The following is a 22,209-nucleotide window of genomic DNA, read 5'->3' as shown; positions in this document are numbered from 1 at the left end:
AGAGCCCTTCATCAGGAATGAGGAGAGTGTGCCAGGCAGGCTAAGATAAAAGGTAGGGAGGAGGGACTTGGGGGAGGGGCGATGGAGATGTGAGAGGTGGAAGGAGGTCAAGGTGAAGGTGATAAGTCGGAGTGGGGTGGGGGCGGAGAGATCAGGAAGAAGATTGCAGTTTAGGAGGACGGTGCTGAGTTGAGGGAACCGACTGAGACAAGGTGGGGGGAGGGGAAATGAGGAAACTGGAGAAATCTGAGTTCATTCCTTGTGGTTGGAAGGCGGAAGATGAGGTGCTCTTCCTCCAACCGTCGTGTTGTTGTGTTCTGCCGATGGAGGAGTCCAAGGACCTGCATGTCCTCGGTGGAGTGGGAGGGAGAGTTAAAGTGTTGAGCCACGGGGTGGTTGGGTTGGTTGGGTCCGGGCGTCCCAGAGGTGTTCCCTGAAGCGTTCCGCAAGTAGGCGGCCTGTCTCCTCAATATAGAGGAGGCCACATCGGGTGCAGCAGATGCAATAGATGATGTGTGTGGAGGTGCAGGTGAATTTGTGGCGGATATGGAAGGATCCCTTGGGGCCTTGGAGGGAAGTAAGGGAGGAGGTGTGGGCGCAAGTTTTACATTTCCTGCGGTTGCAGGGGAAGGTGCCGAGAGTGGAGGTTGGGTTGGTGGGGGGTGTGGACCTGACGAGGGAGTCACAAAGGGAGTGGTCCTTGCGGAACGCTGATAGGGGAGGGAAGGGAAATATATCCCTGGTGGTGGGGTCCGTTTGGAGGTGGCGGAAATGACGGCGGATGATACGTTGTATACGGAGGTTGGTGGGGTGGTAGGTGAGAACCAGTGGGGTTCTGTCTTGGTGGCGGTTGGAGGAGCGGGGCTCAAGGGCGGAGGAGCGGGAAGTGGAGGAGATGCGGTGGAGGGCATCGTCGATCACGTCTGGGGGAATCTGCGGTCCTTGAAGAAGGAGGCCATCTGGGCTGTACGGTATTGGAACTGGTCCTCCTGGGAGCAGATGCGGCGGAGACGAAGGAATTGGGAATATGGGATGGCGTTTTTACAGGGGCAGGGTGGGAGGAGGTGTAGTCCAGGTAACTGTGGGAGTCAGTCGGTTTATAGTAGATGTCTGTGTTGAGTCGGTCGCCCGAGATAGAAATGGAAAGGTCTAGGAAGGGGAGGGAGGAGTCTGAGACAGTCCAGGTGAATTTGAGGTCGGGATGGAAGGTGTTGGTAAAGTTGATGAACTGTTCAACCTCCTCGTGGGAGCACGAGGCAGCGCCGATACAGTCATCGATGTAGCGGAGGAAAAGGTGGGGGCTGCTGCCAGTGTAGCTGCGGAAGATGGACTGTTCCACATATCCTACGAAGAGACAGGCATAGCTGGGGCCCATGCGGGTGCCCATGGCAACTCCTTTAGTTTGGAGGAAGTGGGAGGATTGAAAAGAGAAGTTATTCAGGGTGAGGACCAGTTCAGTCAGTCGAAGGAGGGTGTCAGTGGAAGCGTACTGGTTGGTGCGGCGGGAAAGGAAGAAGCGGAGGGCTTTGAGTCCTTCGTGATGGGGGATGGAGGTGTACAGGGACTGGATGTCCATCGTGAAGATAAGGCATTGGGGACCGGGGAAGCGAAAATCATGGAGGAGGTGGAGGGCGTGGGTGGTGTCCCGAACGTAGGTGGGGAGTTCTTGGACTAAAGGGGACAGAACCGTGTCGAGGTACGCGGAGATGAGTTCAGTGGGACAGGAGCAGGCTGAGACAATGGGTCGGCCGGGGCAGTCAGGTTTGTGGATTTTGGGTGCGGTGCGGGGTTGTGGGACTATGAGGTTGGAGGCGGTAGATGGGAGATCCCCTGAGGTGATGAGGTTATGGATGGTCTGGGAGATGATGGTTTGGTGGTGGGAGGTGGGGTCATGGTCAAGGGGGCGATACGAGGAAGCGTCCGCGAGCTGGCGTTTGGCCTCAGCGGTGTAAAGGTCGGTGCGCCAAACTACTACCGCGCCTCCCTTGTCGAATGGAATATGTAATGTTGGGTCAACTAAAATTGATGTTACTATATATTATTGTACACTTTCATTATGGAGTTCACTAGTGCAGGAAAAAGGGGCCTGATAGAGGTCTTTAAAATTAATGAAGTTAAAAATCACATGGCACTGGGTTACAGCCCAACAGGTTTATTTGAAACCGCAAGCGTTTGGGGCCCCATTCCTTCCTCAAGTGAAACTGAAAATTAACAAACAGTGAAATTCACAACTAAACCTGGACGAGCTATTGGGCGAAGTTCACAGCACAGAATCAGATAGGTTATTTGTTTTTTCAGTCTGTCTAAGAGAAAGGCTGCAGTAGTGAGTATAGTGGATTCTTCGCAGCTACACTGGCACCACCCCCCACCTTTTCCTCCGCTTCATGATGACTGTATCGGCGCTACCTCGTGCTCCCATGAGGAGGTTAAACAGTTCATCCACTTTACTAACACCTTCCATCCCGACCTCAAATTTACCTGGACCGTCTCAGACTCCTCCCTCCCCTTCCTAGACCTCTCCATTTCTATCTCGGACAACCGACTCAACACGGACGTTTACTATAAACCGACTGACTCCCACAGCTATCTCGCTTACACCTCCTCCCACCCTGCCCCCTGTAAAAACGTCATCCCATATTCCCAATTCCTTCGCCTCCGCCGCATCTGCTCCCAGGAGGACCAATTCCAACACCGCACAGCCCAGATGGCCTCCTTCTTCAAAGACCGCAATTTCCCCTCAGACGTGATTGACGATGCTCTCCACCGCATCTCCTCCACTTCCTGCTCCTCCACCCTTGAACCCCACTGGTCTTCACCTACCACCCCACCAACCTCCAGATACATCATCATTTCCACCACCTCCAAACAGACCCCACCACCAAGGATATATTTCCCTCCCCTCCCCTATCAGTGTTCCGGAAAGACCACTCCCTCGGCGACTCCCTCATCAGATCCACAACCCCCACCAACCCAACCTCCACTCCCGGCACCTTCCCCTGCAACCACAAGAAATGCAAAACTTGCGCCCACACCTCCCCCCTCACTTCCCTCCAAGGACCCAAGGGATCCTTCCATGTCTGTTAGAAATTCACCTGCACCTCCACACACATCATTTACTGCATCCGCTGCACCCGATGTGGCCTCCTCTACATTGGGGAGACAGACCGCCTACTTGCGGAATGTTTCAGAGAACACCTCTGGGACACCCGCACCAACCAACCCAACCGCCCCGTGGCTGAATACTTTAACCCCCCCCCTCCTACTTCGCCAAGGACATGCAGGTCCTTGGCCTCCTCCATCGCCAGACCATGGCAACATGACACCTTGAGGAAGAGCGCCTCATCTTCCGCCTAGGAACCCTCCAACCACAAGGGATGAATGCAGATTTCTCCAGCTTTCTCATTTCCCCTCCCCCCACCTTTTCTCAGTCCCAACCCTCAGACTCAGCACCGCCTTCTTGGCCTGCAATCTTCTTCCCGACCTCTCCGCCCCCACCCCCTCTCCGGCCTATCATCCTCACCTTAACCTCCTTCCACCAATCGCATTCCCAACGCCTCTCCCTCAAGTCCCCCCTCCCTACCTTTTACCTTAGCCTGCTTGGCACACCTTCCTCATTCCTGAAGAAGGGCTTATGCCCGAAACGTCGATTCTCCTGCTCCTTTGATGCTGCCTGGCCTGCTGCGCTTTTCCAGCATCAAATTTTTAAGTTCTAAATAGTGGATTCTTTCTTGATTATATGTTTTTGGAGATAAGTCTCTTGATTAAACTTAAAATATAAGCCATAGCTATTAATTTAACCTGGGGCAGTGTTTGTGGAGGAATAAGACGGTGTTATTTTCTGGGTCTGTAGATTGTGAAGGAGCAAAAATGGCCTTTGCAGTGATATGTACTTCTTGTCAGATGTGGGAGTTTAAAGAGAGTTTAAGGGTTACTGTGGATTATATCTGCCATAAATGCTGTTGGATGCGAATCTTATCAGATCGAGTGGATCGGTTGGAGAGACAGATAGGAGCGATGAGGAATTTGCAACAGCAACAGCATGTGATGGATGGCAGTTATAGGAAGGGGGGAAAGTCTCAGATACAGTCACATAGATGGGCTAACTCCAGGAAGGGTGAGAGAGGTCGGAAACTAGGGCAGGAGTCTTTTGTGGATATATACATTTCAAACAGGAATGCTGTTTTGGAAAATGTAGGGGGTGATGAATTCTCAGGGGAACGTAGCATGAACAGCCAAGTTTCTGGTATTGAGACTGGTTCTAATGCAACGAGGGGTACGTCAGCTTCCAAGAGATCAATTGTATTAGGGGATTCTGTAGTCAGAGATACAGACAGACGTTTCTGTGGCCAGCAGAGAAAAAGCAGAGTGGTGTGTTGTTTCCCTGGTGTCTGGATCAAGGATGTCTCAGAGAGGGTGCAGAATGTTCTCACGGGGGAGAGGAGCCAGCAGGAGGTCATTGTCCACATTGGAACCGACACTGGAAGGAAAAAGGTTGAGAGTCTGAAGGGAGATTACAGAGAGTTAGGCAGAAATTTAAAAAGGAGGTCCTCAAGGGTAGTAATATCTGGATTACTCCCAGTGCTACGAGCCAGTGAGGGCAGGTATAGGAGGATAGAGCAGATGAATGCATGGCTGAGGAGATGGTGTATGGGAGAAGGATTCACATTTTCAGATCATTGGAATCTCTTTTGGAGTAGAAGTGACCTGTACAAGAAGGACGGATTGCACCTAAATTGAAAGGGGACTAATATACAGGGTACAGCTGAGAACAGAAGTGAGTCAAACAGTCGGGGGCAAGGTAGGACTAATAAATTAAACCGCATTTATTTCAATGCAAGAGGACTAACAGGGAAGGCAGATGAACTCCGGGCATGGTTAGGAACATGGAACTGGGATATCATAGCAATTACGGAAACATGGCTCAGGGATGGGCAGGACTGACAGAAAGGGAAGACAGAAAGGGAGGCAAGAGAGGAGGAGGAGTGGCATTTTTGATAAGGGATAGCATTACAGCTGTGCTAAGAGAGGATATTCCTGGAAATACATCCACGGAAATTATTTGGGTAGAACTGAGAAAGAAAAAAGAGATGATCACCTTATTGAGATTGTATTATAGACCCCCCAATAGTCAGAGGGAAATTGAGAAACAAACTTGTCAGGAGATCTCAGCTGTCTGTAAGAATAATAGGGTAGTTATGGTAGGGGATTCTAACTTTCCAAACATCAACTGGGACTGCCATAACGTTAAAGGTTTAGATGGAGAGGAATTTCTTAAGTGTGTACAAGACAATTTTCTGATTCAGTATGTGGATGTACCTACTAGAGAAGGTGCAAAACCCGACCTACTCTTGGGAAATAAGGCAGGGCAGGTGACTGAGGTGTCAGTGGGGGAGAACTCTGGGGCCAGCGACCATAATTCTATTTGTTTTAAAATAGTGATGGAAAAGGATGGACCAGATCTAAAAGTTGAAGTTCTAAATTGGAAAAAGGCCAATTTTGACGGTGTTAGGCAAGAACTTTCGAAAGCTGATTGGAGGCAGATATTAGCAGGTAAAGGGACTGGTGGAAAATGGGAAGCCTTCAGAAATGTGATAACAAGAATCCAGAGAAAACATATTCCTGTCAGGGTGAAAGGGAAGGCTGGTAGGTATAGGGAATACTGGATGACTAAAGAAATTGAGGGTTTGGTTAAGAAAAAGAAGGAAACATATGTCAGGTATAGACAGGATAGATCGAGTGAATCCTCAGAAGAGTATAAAAGAAGTAGGAGCATACTTAAGAGGGAAATCAGGAGGGTAAAACGGGGACATGAAATAGCTTTGACAAATAGAATTAAGGAGAATCCAAAGGGTTTTTACAAATATATTAAGGACAAAAGGGTAACTAGGGAGAGAATAGGGCTCCTCAAAGGTCAGCAAGGCAGCCTTTTGTGTGAAGCCACAGAAAATGGGGGAGATACTAAATGAATATTTTGCATCAGTATTTACTGTGGAAAAGGACATGGAAGATATAGACTGTAGGGAAATAGATGGTGACATGTTGCAAAATGTCCAGATTACAGAGGAGGAAATGCTGGATGTCATGAAACGGTTAAGTGGATAAATCCCCAGGACCTGATCAGGTGTACCCGAGAACCCTGTGGGAAGCTAGAGAAGTGATTGCTGGGCCTCTTGCTGAGATATTTGTATCATCAATAGTCACAGGTGAGGTGCCGGAAGACTGGAGGTTGGCAAATGTGGTGCCACTGTTTAAGAAGGGTGGTAAAGTCAAGCCAGGGAACTATAGACCGGTGAGCCTGACCTCAGTGGTGGGCAAGTTGTTGGAGGGAATCCTGAGGGACAGGATGTACATGTATTTGGAAAAGCAAGGACTGATTCAGGATAGTCAACATGGCTTTGTGCGTGGGAAATCATGTCTCACAAACTTGATTAAATTTTTTGAAGAAGTAACAAAGAGGACTGATGAGTGCAGAGCAGTAGATGTGACCTATATGGACTTCAGCAAGGCGTTCGACAAGGTTCCCCATGGGAGACTGATTAGCAAGGTTAGATCTCATGGAATACAGGGAGAACTAGCCATTTGGATACAGAATTGGCTCAAAGGTAGAAGACAGAGGGTGGTGATGGAGGGTTGTTTTTCAGACTGGAGGCCTGTGACCAGTGGAGTGCCACAAGGATCGGTGCTAGACCCTCTACTTTTTGCCATTTACATAAGTGATTTGGATGCGAACATAAGAGGTACAGTTAGTAAGTTTGCATACCTTTTTTAGGTATGTAAAAGGGAAAAAAATGGTTCAGATTAAATTTGGGCCCTTGAAGACAGAAACAGGGGAATATATTACGGGGAACAAAGAAATGGCAGAAGAGTTTAATTGGTACTTCAGATCTGTTCACTGGGGAAGACACAAGCAATCTCCCAGAGGTAACAGTGGCTGAAGGACCTGAACTGAAGGGAATTTATATTTGCCAGGAATTGGTGTTGGAGAGCCTGTTAGGTCTGAAGGCTGGTAAGTCCCCGGGGCCTGATGGTCAACATCCCAGGGTACTGAAGGCTCTAGAAAGCGTGGATGCGTTCGTGATTAATTTCCAGAGCTCGATAAGATTCAGGATCAGTTCCTGCAGATTGGAGGGTGGCTAATGTTGTACCACTTTTTAAGAAAGGAGCGAGAGAGAAAGCAGGAAATTATAGACCAGTTACTCTGACCTCAGTGGTGGGAAAGATGCTGGAGTCAATTATAAAGGATGAAATTGCAACACATCTGGATAGCAGTAACAGGATAGGTTAGAGTCAGCATGGATTTATGAAGGGGAAATCATGCTTGACTAATCTTCTGGAATTTTTTGAGGATGTAACTCTGAAGATGGACAAGGGAGATCCAGTAGATGTAGTGTACCTGACTTTCAGAAAGCCTTTGATAAAGTCCCACATAGGAGGTTAGTGAGCAAGATATGGTATTGGGAGCAAAGTACTGACTTGGATTGAAAATTGATTGGCTGACAGGAAACAAAGAGTAGTGATAAACGGCTCCCTTTCCGAATGGCAGGCAGTGACCAGTGGGGTACCGCAGGAATCAGTGCTGGGACCGCAGCTTTTTACAACGTATATTAATCATATAGAAGATGGTATTAACAGTAACATTAGCAATTTTGCTGACGATACAAAGCTGGGTGGCAGGCTGAAATGTGAGGGGGATGTTAGGAGATTACAGGGTGACCTGGACAGGTTAGGTGAGTGGACAGATGCATAGCAGATACAGTTTAATGTGGATAAATGTATGGTTATCCACTTTGGTGGCAAGAACAAGAAGGCAGATTACTACCTGAATGGAGTCAGGTTAGGTAAAGGGGCAGTACAAAGAGATCTGGGTGTTCTTGTACACCAGTCAATGAAGGCAAGCATGCAGGTACAGCAGGTAGTGAAGAAAGCTAATAGCATGCTGGCCTTCATAACAAGAGGGATTGAGTATAGAAGCAAAGAGGTTCTTCTGCGGCTGTACAGGGCCCTGGTAAGACCACACTCAGAATATTGTGTGCAGTTCGGGTCTCCAAATTTGTGGAAAGACATTCTAGCTATTGAGGGAGTGCAGCATAGGTTCACGAGGTCAATTCCTGGAATGACGGGACTATCTTATGTTGAAAGATTGGAGCGACTGAGCTTGTATACCCTTGGGTTTAGAAGACTGAGAGGGGATCTGATTGAGACGTATAAGATTATTAAAGAATTGGACACTCTGAAGGCAGGAAACATGTTTCCGCTGATGGGTGAGTCCTGAACCAGAGGACACAGCTTAAAAATAAGGGGTAGGCCATTTAGGACAGAGATGAGGAGAAACTTCTTCACCCAGAGAGTGGTGAGTGTATGGAATGCTCTGCCCCAGAAGGCAGTGGAGGCCCAGTCTCTGGATTCATTTAAGAAAGAGTTGAATAGAGCTCTCAAGGATAGTGGAATCAAGGGTTATGGAGATTATGCAGGAACAGGATACTGATTGAGGATGATCAGCCATGATCATAATGAATGGAGGTGCAGGCTCGAAGGGTAGAATAGCTTACTCCTGCACTTATCGTCTATTGCCTATGACACCAAAATCAGAGGTGTAGTGGACAGCGAAGAGGGTTACATCAGATTAAAATAGCATCTGGACCAGATGGGCTAATGGGCTGAGAAGTGGCAGATGGAGTTTAATTCAGATAAATGCGAGGTGCTGCATTTTGGGAAAGCAAATCTTAGTAGGACTTATACACTTAATGGTAAGGTCCTAGGGAGTGTTGCTGAACAAAGAGACCTTGGAGACCTTGAACCATGCAGGTTCATAGCTCCTTGAAAGTGGAGTCGCAGGTAGATAGGATAGTGAAGAAGGCATTTGGTATACTTTCCTTTATTGGTCAGAGTACTGAGTACAGGAGTTGGGAGGTCATGTTGCGGCTGTTCAGGACACTGGTTAGGCCACTGTTGGAATATTGCGTACAATCCTAGTCTCCTTGCTATCAGAAAGATGTTGTGAAACATAAATGGGTTCAAAAAAGATTTACAAGGATGTTGGAGGATCTGAGCTACAGAGAGAGGCTGAACAGGCTGGGGCTGTTTTCCCTGGAGCATCGGAGGCTGAGGGGTGACCTTATAGAGATTTACAAAATTATGAGGGGCATGGATAGGATAAATAGGCAAAGTCTTTTCCCTGGGGTCATGGAGTCCAGAACTAGAGGGCATAGGTTTAGGGTGAGATGGAAAAGATATAAAAGAGACCTAAGAGGCAACTTTTTCACACAGAGGGTGGTATGTGTATGGAATGAGCTGCCAGAGGATGTGGTGGAGGCTGGTACAATTGCAACATTTAAGAGGCATTTGGATGGGTATATGAATAGGAAGGGTTTGGAGGGATATGGGCCGGGTGCTGTCAGGTGGGACTGGATTGGGTTGGGATATCTGGTTGGCATGGACGGGTTGGACCAAAGGGTTATTTCCATGCTGTACATCTCTATGACTCTATGTTTTCACTTTGATGTTTTGGAACAAGGCGGTATGATGTTAATGGATTTAATGATGAATTTAATTCAGTGTCTTTGTACACACCAGAAGGGGAGAAACTAGATATACTGGACTGAAATGAGAGCAGTATGCTCTGGTATTTGGAATTTGTCTGATGAGCACTGGCAGCAGTAAGACTAGTCCTGGCACTAGGAAGCACTGGTTGTGATATGACTGCAGCGGGAAGTTTTCCATGTTTTCCGGGGTGAGGAATGGGCGGGATGTTTGTGCTGCTGAGATTCTGTGTGGCAATATCAGGAGGAAATGTAACTCGCTGATTGATGTGGCTACACGTGGGTGTAGCTCTCTCTTTCCTCACCTTGCTGGGGTAAATTGGGAGTTGGCTCCTGTGAAGATTAAAACGGATCACAGATTCCCTGAACCGAATGGCCTCTTCCTGTGCTGCAGTCTATGGCACAAACGTCTCAGAAATATGTCAAATTGTTTTTAAAGAACTGAATCACGGCCTGGGAATGCCTGTGTCTTCAATCCTCGGGGGAGGGGGATGAGTAATAAGCTCTGGGCCAAACTGGACATTAAACAGCTGGGAGTCAACCTGTGCACAGCAAGATCCCAAAAGGACCGGAAGCCAGGGCCAGAGTTGACCACCATGTCGACTTGCGCCATGCCTGTACGATATTGTTTGGCCAGGATTCGACCTTCCTATTTTTTTTTTCCGAATCCCGTGCAGCCGTAGATCCACACAGATGAGGCTGCAACGGCAGCGGGAAGGCTCAGGGTTACGATAACTCCTCCCCCGAGCAGACGCCTCATTCTGGGCAGGCGGCGCGCCGGACATCTCCCCCGCGGGGTCCTTCGGGTCCGTTTGAAGTGCAGCTCGAGCCGGGCGAACCGGAGCCGCGGGAAAGACAACAACAAGAGGTACACCCGGGGGAGGGGTACACAGCCCGGGGGGAGTGGGGGGGTACACAGCCCGGGGGGAGTGGGGGGGTACACCGCCCGGGGGAGGGGTACACCGCCCGGGGGAGGGGTACACCGCCCGGGGGAGGGGTACACCGCCCGGGGGGGGGAGTGAGGGGGGGAACACAGCCCGGGGGGGGGGAGTGAGGGGGGGAACACAGCCCGGGGGGGGAGTGAGGGGGGGAACACAGCCCGGGGGGGGAGTGAGGGGGGGAACACAGCCCGGGGGGGAGTGGGGGTGGTACACAGCCCGGGGCAACAACAAGAGGTACACGGGGGGAGGTACAGCTCAGGGGGTGTGTGTGGGGTTGGGGAGAGGCACAGCCCGGGAGGTGTGTGGGGAGGTACAGCTCAGGGGCTGTGTGTCGGGGTGGGGGGAGGTACAGCTCAGGGGGTGGGAGTGAGGGGAGGTACAGCTCAGGGGGTGGGAGTGAGGGAAGGTACAGCTCAGGGGCTGTGTGTCGGGGTTGGGAGAGGTACGGCTCAGAGTGGGGCTGGGAGCAGGTACAGCCTAAGGAGTGGGGGTGGGGGCACATTACAGCCCGGGAGGAGGGGTGAAGAGAAGGGGGTGCAGCCTGGTTGTTGCAAGGAAGAGAGAGGGGTACAGCCTGGGGGTGGGGGAGGGATGAGAAAGAGAGAGAGATACAGCCTTGGGTGGGTGGGAGTTCACCCCTGGGGGCTGTACCCCTCTCTTGGGATGTGGGAGAGAGGTACATCTCAGGAGAGGGAGGGAGGGCTACAGCCTGAGGAGGCATGGCTACATCCTGAGGGGTGGGGGGGGGGGGGGGGAGTGGAGGGAAGTCTACACCCCAGAGGTACAGCCCAGAATGGAGAGGCACAGTCTTGATTAGGGCAGGAATGGGAAAGAGATGGACACAGTGTAGAGTGGGAAAGAGGAGGAAAACATGAAATGGTTGGGGGTCAGAAGAAGAGTGGAAAGATACTTGAGATGGGGCTAACCCTGGGTACGGGAAGCGATGGAGGTACATGGGAATGGGTGTGCTATAGAGACGAGGTGCACCTCAGGAGAGGTGACCTGGAAGAAAGGGTACACCCCTGAGATGAGTGTGAGAGAGAGAGGTAACACTGGTGTCTGTGGGATGGAGCAAGTGATACCTGAGGTGTGGGGCTTGGTAGATATTGATGGAGCAGCATATAACATTGTTGTTTGGGAAGGGAAGAATTGCAGGTAACATGGGCTGGGGTGGGCAGAATAATAGACAACACCCAGGGGTGGGCGTACAACTATTGCACTAAGGTCCTGGGGAGGGCACAGCAAGTAAACCCCCAGCCATGGAGAATGAGGCAACACCATGTATAATACTGCCCCTAGCTCAGGGCAGCAGCTGGTATAATCCATGCTGCAGTGGGCAGCTCACTGACATTAACCTGCCCCACCAGAAATTCATTAAAGTTTCCCATCTTAGGTTGTTGGTGACAGACTTGCGTCAGTTTCTCTGGAGTGAGTGGGCTGAGGCTCCCCTTACTGTTTCCCCGCCCCTGACATCTGTGTACAGTTGGAATCCATTTAGATTTAACTTATGAATTAATTTATTAATTATAACTTGCTCCAGAATATTAAACAGTGGAATTGTTGCAGTCCGGCAACTTTCATGATGACTGACATTTCTGTGGTGATGAAGCCAGTTTTACTTAACCTGGGTGTGATAACTGGAGCCAGACCAGTAGCTTCCAATTCCCAGCAGTGGGCAGTCATTTTGCTCATCTCTAATTGCCACCTTTGAATCCAACTGAATGGCTGCTAGATCACTTTGGAAGGCAATTAGGGTCAGCTTTCTGTGTGGGTTTGCAATCGCATGAAGGTTCAACCAGATAAAGACTTCATATATGTTTCCAGTCTGCTCCACATTGCATCTAAGGAAAGCTTTTTTAATCTACTCTTGTGAAATGTGCACTTTGGCATTTATTGGCACTTTGGCATCCCTTAGTCGCCATTGAAAAGGTGATGGTGAGCTGTGTTCTTGACACGTTGCTGTCCATGGCTGTAGGTAGACCCAAAATGCCATAAGGAGGGAATTCAAAGATTTTGACCCAACACAGAGAAAGGGTGATATATTTTGAAATCAAGATGGCGATGCACCCATGGAGAGAAAGCAAAATTAATATGTCAAGTCCAGGAATCAATCTGTTTTCAACAGGTGTTGCTGGTTGTAAATTTGCTTGTCGAGCTGATGGTTTTGTTCTCAGTCATTTCTTCACCATGCTAGGTAATATCATCAGTGAGCCTCTGGTGAAAGCTCTGGCTTCACTGGAGGCTCACTGATGGTGTTATCTACCATGATGACGAAAAGTCTGAGAACAAACCTACCAGCTCAGCAAGCAAACTCTCAACCTGAATCTCGACCTGAACTACAAGTCTTCTCAAATCGCATAGTGTAACTGGATTTGACACATTAACTCTGCTTTCTTTCCACAGGTGCTACCAGACCTACTGAGATTTTCCAGCAATTTATGTTTTTGCTACAAGTCATCCAGTTGGTTTGAACGGTTAACTTGATTGTCTAAATCCATGTGAAAGTGAGATGAGCATAGTTCAATATTTTTCTGGGAACTCTGCCCAATTGCGGCTGAAGACTGTGACAAAGCTAACAAACTACTGTTTAACCTGTAGGACCTATAACCGTCACCAGTTAGGAAGTTATTTTTCTATAATCACAGTCACTGATGGATTTTTGTTTTCCCTGCTATTCTTGCTTCTTTCTGTGAGTGCAGGCAGTCTCTTGTGAGCATTTGAAGGTCGTTTAGCGAGAGGAAGTTGTCACAGCCAAGCCTTGCCCAGATCTCTGAAACCTATCCATGGTGCAGTAGAATTGAGGGTATGTGGAGTAGGGCATGTTCAGATATGAGAAACAATAATATTTCTGCTGATAACCAGATGACTATCTGATAGTTTCCTGCTGATAATCTTCAGAAAATTCATTAGACTTTATAAAATGCCTCAACAGGGAAATCTTGCTTTCAATCTGTAGTATAGGTAGAAAGGCTGTGTCTGCTGCTTATGGTCTGTTTTTCTCTGTTCTTAAGGGCTCGAAGATGTCAGGGATTGCCTTGAATCGCCTCTCACAGGAAAGAAAGGCATGGAGGAAAGACCATCCATTTGTACGTATGTTTATGGTGTTACTGCTGTCTAGGGTAGCAGGCTGGAAATCCGGAGTCATCATAAAAATTGAAGATTTTCAAAGATTTTGAGTTCCTAATTTACCTGCCCCAGGTTGACTGAGAAACCAAGTCTGTGTTTTCTATTTAGGAAGGATGACATTTATTTATTACAAATAAATGGTTTCTCGCTACAGGAAAACAGTTATGAACCATTGACATAACATTCCACTAGTTAAAACTCTGACCCCCTTGTAAACTACCTCATTATACACACATGCAGACAAGAAACAAAAATATGAGTGTGATGGGCAGAGGGAAAGATTGGGAAAGCAATTAAATGGTTCCTATTTGTAGAGATGGATCTTTTAGCTTGGGACAGGATGCCCTGCTATTTGATACTCCTTCTCCAGATGCTTTCTTTTGCTTGCAGAAAGTACAAGGTGACTGATTCACATTTATAAAATCTCTAATTTACCGATTAGGAGTCTGAGCTTCTAGCAACTGATGAGGGGGAAAATGACTGTCTTCAGGTTGAGATGATTTTTGCTGCAGAGCAAAAGCAGCTTTCTTTTTCCTCTAGAGGTTTGATGATTTCACACCCCCAAGCTACTTTGCAGCTAATCACAGAGTTGATGGGAAGAAGTTCTTTGTCATCAATAATCCCTCACTATTTCACAGAACAATTTTGTTGACAGGTAAATTTGTATTCATCTCTTGTCTGCAAACCAGGCTTCTTCTTCTGCTTGAATAGCGGCTGTGTAACCAGTACTTGCAATGAGTGTCAGGTTGCTTTTAAAATATGCAGCAAACTCTCAACCTGTCTACAATAAAGAATACAGAAAATTTAGGAAAATTATGATATTTATAAAGGCATAGTACATTCTCACAATACTTAATTTCTGCCCCATAACACTTGATATAGGTTCACTTTTACAATTGCAGATCTTTTGTGTAAGAAGGACGAGAGACCTTGGATTCATACAGAGGATGATCACATGGTGTTAATGTTACTGGACTAAGCTCAAGCTTGTTCCCCAGAGGCATGTGCTAAAATGGAGAAATGTTAAATTAAATTAATTCATAAATCTAGAAATAATCTGCACTATATAGGCTGTAGTATTTCAGGAAGTTCATTCACCACCATCTTCACAGTGAATTGGAAATTGACAACAAATACTGCTTTTGCCAGTGACACTTAAATTCCAAGAATTAATTGAGAATAGAAAGCACACCCTAAGAACATCCTACAGTGGTTCACTGTCAAATTCGTTCTTGAGGTGCATTTAGGAGGTTTCGGTGTGAAGATGTAAGGGATCAAGTGCCCTCGTACACAGATATTTGACAGGTCAAAGAGACTCGGTGATAATTAACGGGTCATTGTTCTTGTGTGTGAAAGGACTAGTATTTAAGGAGCCAATATCTGTGGTACACAAGATGGAAAGATCTTTGAGGGGACTGTGTTCATAGCATTACCATATTTGGTATGACCTAATACTTTTTGACTGTTTTGTAGGGATTTGTGGCTGTACCTGTGAAGAATCCAGATGGTACAATGAACCTGATGAATTGGGAGTGTGCTATTCCAGGCAAAAAAGGGGTGAGTAAACTATCTGAAACCACATTGCACATAATCATTTCAGTCAATTTTAAAATAAATCTACTTTGCCTTTCACTCTAACAGACAACTTGGGAAGGAGGCTTATTTAAACTCCGGGTGCTTTTTAAGGATGACTATCCATCTTCACCGCCAAAGTGTAAGTATCGACAATAGACAGGCATTTTTGTGTGAAAGCAAAAATATGAAATATTATGTTCTGGATACCTGTAAGTCAAGGCACTGGTACTAGTGCACTGTGTGGAACAATCATAATACATTACTGTCACCGCATTATCTGGAGAAATTCAATTTAAACTATTAATTGTGTTGTAGCAGTGAGAATTTAGCAATTTGTTTTATTTGTAGATGAGATTTTAAATACCACTGACAAGGTCGCAATTCATAGCTGAACTTTAATTGCCCTTGAAAAGATGTTGGTAAGCCACCTTTTTGAACCATTGTATCCATGTGTTGTTGGTGAACCTGTAGTGCTGGTACAGTGGGAATTTCAGGACTTAGGCTAGTTAATACTGAAGGAGCAGTGATGTATTTCCAAGTTGGTATGGTATGTGTCCCAATCAGAGTGTGTGTTTTGTAGTCCTATGTATTTAATGGTGTGGTCCTTCTAGGTGTAATATAATGTGTTTGGAAGGAGACACAACATTTTGCTGTAGTCCATCTTTTCATTGATACACACTGTTGCTAGTTGTTTATGTCCTTCTGTATATAGGCACAAACTCTTTCAGTATTTGTCACAAATGGTACTGAGGACCACAAGCATTGTTGAACATCTCCACTTCTTGCCTTGTGTCAGAAAAGTCATTGAAGCAGTGAAGATGTTTGCATCTAGAGTGCATTCGTGGATGTAGACCTTCAGTTATGTAGCTATAGGAAATTAGATTGTTCTCAGTGGACAAGATTAAAAAAGAGACATAATAGAAGTATTCAAAATTATTAGGACCTGGTCAATAGATTGGGTGAAAACATTCTTATTGGTAGATTTGAGAATGATAGAACTCAATTGTAAAGAAATTATTTAAGAAAATTGGCAAAAGAATTAATGACAATGTGAGGAAAGTTTTTTTTCATGTAGATGGCTGAGATTTAAAATAGACTGCCTGACAGTGGAAGGGAATTGGATCATTATCTGAAACTTCAGAAGGGAATTGGATCATTATCTGAAAAGGAAAACTTTGGAGAGTTATGAGAAGGAGGGTGAGGGGGGAGCAGGGGAATGCATTGTTTCTTCAGAGGGCCAGCATAAATACAATAGGCAGTATGTCCATCTTTTGTGTTCTAACTATTCTCTGACCCTGAGGAACTCCTGGAACAATGACCTGAAACTGAGATGATTGATCCTCAACAACCTCCTTTGTCCTAGCTTTAGAAAATATCTCAAACAATTTGACTTTTGCATTATTTTAATTTGTAATTTTCAACTGTGAATGAAACAGAAGACCATATAACAATACAGTTCAATGCTGATGGTGGCAAACCTCTTGTTCATGCCTCAAGTGCATTGCATCTGAATTAACACAACTGCAATGCATGTGTGAGTTTAATAATTGACCTGTGTATGCATGTGATGGCCAATCTGCTTTAGTTAAGTTACTCTATCACTGCAAAACCTTTCAAATTTTTCTCTTTGTTTAAGGCAAATTTGAGCCACCAATATTCCACCCAAATGTATATCCGTCAGGAACTGTCTGTCTGTCAATTCTAGAAGAGGAGAAGGATTGGAGGCCAGCAATCACTATCAAACAGGTCAGCGTGATGTGAAAAAGGATGTGGCATAGGGTTTAATTATAACTCCACAGAGAGCATTTCCACTAATAGTAACTGGGTAATTTAGAAAATAGATTTAGCTCCTACTGGTGGGATTGAGGGATAATCGAGGGCACTTAAGTGAGTGTCCAGTCTAAATTCTGAGGTTTGAGATGAAGTGTGCACATTTATGAAACCCTGCAATGATATGGCAGATTATTTTCTCAAACCTCAGTCAATTGATCGGAATGCAGTTCTCTTTTAAATGATTGTCATGGTTTAGGAATTTATTTTCCTGTTACAAGCTCTCCTTTATTCCCTGGGACCAACTTCGTTTTTGGGGCGCCACTGATGTCTTTCCAACTGAATGTTCCTCTCCATGTTAGTGAGTTATCTGCTTTTGGAGAAGGGTTGGAGTAGGACCTACTACATATGCTAATGTAAAAGTCAGATGTTGGGCCAGTTTTAAGGCCATGGTTAATGTTCTTGAGGGATAGAAATGCATGCATTCTTTGGCCCTTAAGAAAGGCCAAATAAAGTGAAATAAAGTAAAAACCAACAACACAAAAAATTAGTATGAACTCTGTAACACTTATTTTACTCTAACATTTTATTACACGATAAACGACATATAAATTTGATATACTCATCATAAGAAATTCACTACAAGCCCTTCACTTAAATTCTTTTAACCACTTTCTGAATCATGGAAAAATTTATCCTAGTAGCATATTTGTAAAACAATCATGCATTTTTCTCCTCTTTGTCATCATTGGTAGTACCAGGAATTTCAACTTAATCATCTTCAGCACCATCAAGCACATTGAATGTCCCATATTTTAGAAGTTGATTTTGCACTATCTAGATCAGGTTTATTCCATGCATGTAAGACCTATTGATACAATGTTTCTAGCCACAGTGCTTTCATTTCATTTTGAAAATGTTTGTCTTTCTTTAACCTGCCATCTTCCAGTTGTTTCACATCTTTCAGGAAACTGACCTTGTGAGGTCTATTTGTGCACACGTGATCTTGGTCTCAAGTTCCATACTTTGATCCATTTCTTCCAAGCAGCAACATCCAACAGGTCATTCTGCTGAACGTAAATGACAACACTTACCTGCTTTTGAATATTGCCAACTGTAATTTTGTGCCATCCTGCATACATGAAAGCCACTTTAAACAAGTTTTCTTGTAGCCAGCTATCTTCACAAAGTGTTTTTTTGTAAACCAGTATTTGTTTTGTCTTGTTGGTTGGCATGTTAATGTTCATCAGTGTTTCACTCATATTTCCACTGAAGGTCAATTGATGCATGTTGGATAACAAAACCTTTTTTCTTTCATTTTTTTAACTAAATCTAAACCTGAAAACTAAATCATACCTTTTCCTGGATCTTCTGAGTCACACCTTGAATTCTAAAACATCATTTTTCTTAAAGTCTAAGGACATCCAGTTGGATCAATCTGCAGCTAATGTGACCATTTAGCAAATACCTTTTATCTATTCTGCCACTTTTCTCTCTAGTTTAAATTGAGCTGTGTATTTGTTATTCTTTCATGAAAGCAATCTGATAGATCATGTGATACATGTTAGTCTTATCAATTGACTGGAAGATTGCCACTAGAATTGGCAGAGAAAAATCTAAAGATTCCACTGTGTGCCATTAAGTGAATAAACCATAATGAGTACAGTAAGCAATTAAGAATATCAATGTAGTTTGATCCCTGATGAACTAGGTAAATGAAAAATTAATTTTATTTTAGGATAATAGTCAGCGTCAATATTTGCGTTTAGTATATATGGTAATGATATCTTTGCCCAGCAATCATTTGTTAACTGGTGTCCCAGATGGCGTTGAGTGGCTTTGGATTTCTCATGTCCTTTTCCCTGCCTACACTGCGCATACCTGTATTTCTGCCTTGCTCAGATCAGCTAACAGTATAATTCTGGTGTTTTCATGATTTGCATGGCTGTACATTGAAAGATACTTCTCAAAAGAACATTGAGTTCTTCCAGTGTTTGTTCAACTTTTCTCCTTCATAGCAAGTAACCGTTCACATGTAAAACATCATTCAGCTTCAGAGATGTGATCCGTTCTCGTCCCCTCAACTGCTTTGAAAAACTAGATGATAGGATTAAGGACGTTAACAGTAGTTAGCATTTTCCCAAATTTCTAGAACCCTGATGTTCAAGAAGGAAACACCCATTTCTTTTTGGCTTTTTTTCGACATTGGCATTTGACATTCTAAGGTAGTGCAGTGTCTGAACTGAGAAGTTTGCACAATGTGTTCACACTTCTTCATTTACTTTTATTGCCCAGATATTATTAGGTATTCAAGAACTTTTAAATGAACCAAATGTTCAGGACCCAGCTCAAGCAGAAGCCTACACAATCTACTGGTAAGCCTCAACTACATGTGCTTTTTCTTTAAGGGAGCAAAGATTTGACATACAAGATTCTGAAATGCTGTTAGCTAATTGTACTTGCACTAGTGTTTCATGTCTTGTGTTTGTTAATTCTAATGAAAAATCAACCACTACATGCAGTTTAAGAACTCTCACTTTTAAACATCTTAGCTGCTGCAGCAGAATATTCCAATCACCCCATTGAGCTGTCTGCTGTGAATGTTTAGTCCATTCATTCCCACTACACTTAATGGTAAGGTCCTCAGGAGTGTTGCTGAACAAAGAGACCTTGGAGTGCAGGTTTTTGGCTCCCTGAAAGTGGAGTTGCAGGTAGATAGGATAATAAAGAAGGTGTTTAGTATGCTTTCCTTTAATGGGCGGAGTATTGAGTATAGGAGCTGGGAGGTCATGTTGTGGCTGTACAGGACATTGGTTCGGCCACTTTTGGAATATTGCGTGCAGTTCTGGTCTCCTTCCTATCAGAAAGATGTTTGAAACTTGTAAATCTTTTCTGAATCCTTTCAAGGATGTTGCCAGGGTTGCAGGATTTGAGCTATAGGGAGAGGTTGAATAGGCTAGGGCTGTTTTCCCTGGAGCATCGAAGACTGAGGGATGACGTTATAGTGGTTTATAAAATCATGAGGGGCATGGATAGGATAAATAGACAAGATTTTGTCCCCTGGTGTGGGGGAGTCCTGAACTAGAGGGCATAGGTTTAGAATGGGAGGGGTAAGATATAAAAGAGACCTTGGGGGCAATGTTTTCACAGAGGATGGTACGTGTATGGAATGAGCTACCAGAGGAAGTGGTGGGGACTAGTACAAACTGCAACATTTAAAAGGCATCTGGATGGGTGTATGAATAGGAAGGGTTTGGAGGGATATGGGCTGGGTGCTGGCAGGTGGGACTAGATTGAGTTGGGATATCTGGTCGGCATGGACAAGTTAGACCCAAGGGTCTGTTTCCATGCTGTACATCTCTATGAATATTCCAGTGTGAATATAAGATGCTGTTGTATAAATGCACAGCTGTTCATGCAGCAAACAGTCTGGATTTCACGCTGTGTTCAAAGAGTGAATGAGTGAAGCTGATAATTTGAGTATGAAACCTGGATGAAAGGTTAACATCTGAGGCAAGAGTCTGAGCCTATGTCCAGTGACTCACTGGCATGTTCATTGTTCATTCTATGTTTCTAGCAGATTTTGGGGGTTTTCAACTGTGGGTTATTGTAATGTATCCGACAATTAACAGAATAGGATTTGATTCATTTCAAAGTTAAATAATGGTATAGTGAAGTATGTATTTTTTTAATTGGATTTCTCATTGAGGACTCAATAAGATGAAAAAATCTTAGATAATTTGTTTGAGAAGGAGCTGAGAGATGTGGGAAAGCAGCCAGCATCACTCATCCACTAGTAAATGGTTAGGGTTTCTTAACAAAATGAGGCCTTTTTCTGCCTTTGTTAACGATTGTCTCTTGGTTGAGTTTCATTCACTTAACAGGGTCTTGACCCATTCTGTAGATTATTTTACTTTGCACGATAGTGGTCAGCCATGAACATTTGGTGAGTAACATTGTATTCCTTTCACAGCCAAAACCGAGTGGAGTACGACAAGAGGATTCGTGCACAGGCCCGACGATTTACACCAACATAAATGTGAGCGAGGGTGGGTTATGGCATGGACAACAGCAGATGCCAGGGAAATTGCTCAGCAATACCTTTTTTTTTAAAAACAAAAGTGACCAGGTTTTAAATTGGGCCTTAGTTTTATAAAGCCCCAGTATATTCTTTCCACCAGGAATCATCTGATGACTGACATATTGTTTATTTCCTCCAGTCCCAGAGCTTTAATTTGTTTTTTTCCTGTTGTTGTCCACTGTTGTGGAAATGAACCTGGTCATTTGACAAGCCAGGGACTTGCTGACCTGACTTGATCCAAAATTCTTTCAGGATCCTGGCCAACAATTTGTATTTTTGATGGTATATGATAAAATATAAAGATGAAATAGACTTGCTTTTATTTTAATATGGAAGAAGCTAATATTCCGAGTGCCGTAAAAAGTTAAACTTTTATACTTATCATAATACACAAGCACATACAGTAATACCATCTTCATTTAATATTGTCGGTGTTTAAAGAGAGGAATATTGTTTATGTTGTGTTGTTTACTCAAAATTAGAAGGTTCATTTAAGCATCCTGGGCTTATTTTATGCTTCACCAGGAAGTGAGCTGGACTCCCATCTGACAGTCTGTTCTGCCTTCTCTCTATTTACACAATCTTGTATCCATATGTGTCTTAGAAATATAATAAAGGATTCATCCAAAATGTTCTTTTGTGTCTGCTGATGTGTGCTCCTTTCATGTACTGGGTTACCTGTGGTCTCTGCTCCATCTATGCCTGACAACTCTCAGGCTCTGTACCTGGCCAACGTTGCTCCCAGGACATCTGCTTCCTTTGTTGCCGATTATTGAATCGGGCAGGAATATGGAACCCAGTTAAAGTGCCTTAACCTTTGCCCTTGCCTAATAATTCATGCTTTTCTTAGAACACATAAACAAATTGAACATGGTTGACAATTAAAATGGTCATTTGAGTAGGGTTACGAAAACGAATGTAAAAATGGGAGTAGCATAATGACAGGGGCTAGGTATTTTTCTTTAACTGTGAGTTTAATTTCTGCCCTTGCTAGAGTTAGAGAAAATTGGAGAGGAAGAGGATTGAGATGGTGACCTCCATATTAAAACAAGATAGGTAGAAGTGGTAATGATGTTTGCTCAAAAATATTTGAAGAACTAGGATTGAAAACACCACAGATCTGGATTGCAGCATGAATCTCACAAAGTGGTATTGGAATAAACTGACTGGAAGATTA

The 22,209-nt window shown here is 44.6% G+C and overlaps 1 protein-coding gene across 1 annotated transcript; it reads left to right on the top strand.

The window, feature by feature from the left end:
* The first annotated feature begins 10,299 nt into the window (after positions 1-10,299).
* Positions 10,300-21,666, top strand: ube2ia (ubiquitin-conjugating enzyme E2Ia). The gene is made up of 7 exons (XM_060840263.1): positions 10,300-10,407; positions 13,492-13,566; positions 15,080-15,163; positions 15,248-15,320; positions 16,818-16,927; positions 19,247-19,326; positions 20,925-21,666. The coding sequence occupies exons 2-7, from the start codon at positions 13,501-13,503 to the stop codon at positions 20,986-20,988; spliced, it is 477 nt and encodes a 158-aa protein (XP_060696246.1). The 5' UTR covers positions 10,300-10,407; positions 13,492-13,500; the 3' UTR covers positions 20,989-21,666.
* The last annotated feature ends 543 nt before the right edge of the window (positions 21,667-22,209 follow it).

Source organism: Hemiscyllium ocellatum, chromosome 20 (assembly GCF_020745735.1).
Source record: "Hemiscyllium ocellatum isolate sHemOce1 chromosome 20, sHemOce1.pat.X.cur, whole genome shotgun sequence".
NCBI lineage: Eukaryota > Metazoa > Chordata > Chondrichthyes > Orectolobiformes > Hemiscylliidae > Hemiscyllium > Hemiscyllium ocellatum.
This window is presented reverse-complemented; position numbering and strand designations above follow the sequence as displayed.